General features: G+C 44.5%; 1 protein-coding gene across 1 annotated transcript; it reads left to right on the forward strand.

Annotated features, from left to right (window-relative positions):
• Nucleotides 1–472: 472 nt before the first annotated feature.
• On the forward strand, nt 473–1,608 carry LOC120040286. The gene is made up of 3 exons (XM_038985482.1): nt 473–840; nt 1,186–1,273; nt 1,424–1,608. Exons 1-3 carry the CDS (start codon nt 493–495, stop codon nt 1,606–1,608), a joined length of 621 nt encoding a protein of 206 aa, XP_038841410.1. The 5' UTR covers nt 473–492.
• The last annotated feature ends 379 nt before the right edge of the window (nt 1,609–1,987 follow it).

The raw sequence follows: 1,987 nt of genomic DNA on the forward strand, positions 1-1,987 counted from the left end.
GTACCTAACCCTATCCCCTCCTCTCATAGGTACTTACCCCTTTCCCCTCCTCTTCTTGTAGGTCTTTCTAAAAACATTATTCCCATGTCCCTTGTTATAGGTACAAATATCCATTCCAGATCCACTTAGTGAGAAATACTACTTCGATACTTCCAAATTCTTGGATCATATTTTGTATTTTGTTACCATGTACTATTCATTTCTGTTGTGCCTTCTGCAGGTCCATGACTTCCTTGCTGAGTGAGGATGAAGAGCGATATGTCTCCTCACCTGAGGGTGGTGATAGAGAGATGAGACACAGACCCCACTCAGCACCACTGAGATCTGTGTTTGGAATCTCTGAGGATTCTGTCTTCAACATGGTCCAAAGCGGCCAGTCGCAGAGTGACATCGTACTGTCGTCCAGTTGGAGTAGACGGGAGAAATACAGACCTGTCAAAATGGCACCTTCTTCCATGTTTAGTGCACTACTTTTGACCAGAGCCAGACCCTATGGGCCCTGTTCAAAAGTTGTGCACTATAAAGGGAAGAGAATGCCTTTTGGAACGCAGTGACTGCTTTCCATTGTTGCGTCCTCTTCTCCCAGTTATTGTACCCAGGTCAGTCACACCAGCTTGCTCTTCTTATTTAGACACCAGCAATGCCGCAAGTGACATCACTCATGGCGTTGTGGCTGACCTTAATGCTACTGAGGAATTCCCCGCCAGGGGCCTTAGCCCGGCTGATGTAAAGGCTGACGGCATGGCCCGCCTTCCCTCTGCCAGAGGGGAAGAGACTAAGAAGAACAGGAAGTGGCGCTTCCTACCCAAAATTGGCAAGATTCCAAAGATCAGGATGAAGGTAGGGGGCTCAGTGTTTGGAGATGACCTCTGTAAGGCAGGGCTGAAATGTACCCTACAGATTCACTAAACTAAACCTAATGTCTCTCAGCATTAGAACAATGCTGTTGTCATTGTCTTTAGGAGGTTGAGTGAGGCCGCTGTAATACAATCCTAATACACATGGGAGAGAGTCAATGGTTGTGTCCCAAATTGCACCCTATTCCCTATATAGTGCACTACTTTTGACCAGAGCACTATGGGCCCTTGTCAAAAGTAGTGCCTTACGTAGCCAATAGGGTGCCTTTAGGGATGCATACCATATATTTTACACAGGCTCAGTTGTCCTGATGTGTTTTGTCAACAGCTGTTCAAGACAAAAGGGGAACCGAAGAGCCACCCTGAACAGGATGCGCTGCCTACCAAACGTCTCAGAGAGACTCGTATTTCACAGAGTAAGTGATAAGCATCGATAATGTCATATTGATGTATCACCCTATGGCCAGCTTGTTAAAACAGTGACTACAGATACAGACGGATAGACAGGCAGACAGACAGACAAACACACACGTTCATTTTCTGATTATGAAATATTCTTATCACAGATGCTGAGTGTGAGGTTCCAGAGGTTCCATCCACTTCCCCACCCAAGGAGGACCTGACAACCACACTGGCCCCTGCTCCCCAGGAGTGCCAGTCCCGTAAACGCCCTCTCTTAGTCAGGGTGTTACGAGCTATCTCCAGAGCCGTCTTCAAACCATTCAGAGGAGCTTTTGGGAAGAAGAATTAGCCAAATGCCTGATTTTATTACTATTTTAATCAGAGCCTTTATTTAATAAAACATTACTGCATTGATTTCTGTCTACAGTAGTCTTACTGTTTGTGCAAGATAATGGTAAAGTACTTCAAACCACATAGTCAAACGTATTTATAGTGAATTACTGTTTATGATTATTGATTGTGGAAATCACATTTTAATAGAGAAAAGATGTCGTCACATATAAAGACAGACATATAGGAGAAAATTCCGTAGACCATTCACATGATCAAGCCACAACTAAAGCCATGAATGGATCAGATGATTCTACCTTTATTTCAACAAGGAACACAGACTGAGACCAACGTCTCTGTTACAGCTGGGCCCTGCATGTTACACATGTTACACATTC

The sequence above is a fragment of the Salvelinus namaycush genome, unplaced genomic scaffold (genome assembly GCF_016432855.1).
Source record: "Salvelinus namaycush isolate Seneca unplaced genomic scaffold, SaNama_1.0 Scaffold34, whole genome shotgun sequence".
NCBI lineage: Eukaryota > Metazoa > Chordata > Actinopteri > Salmoniformes > Salmonidae > Salvelinus > Salvelinus namaycush.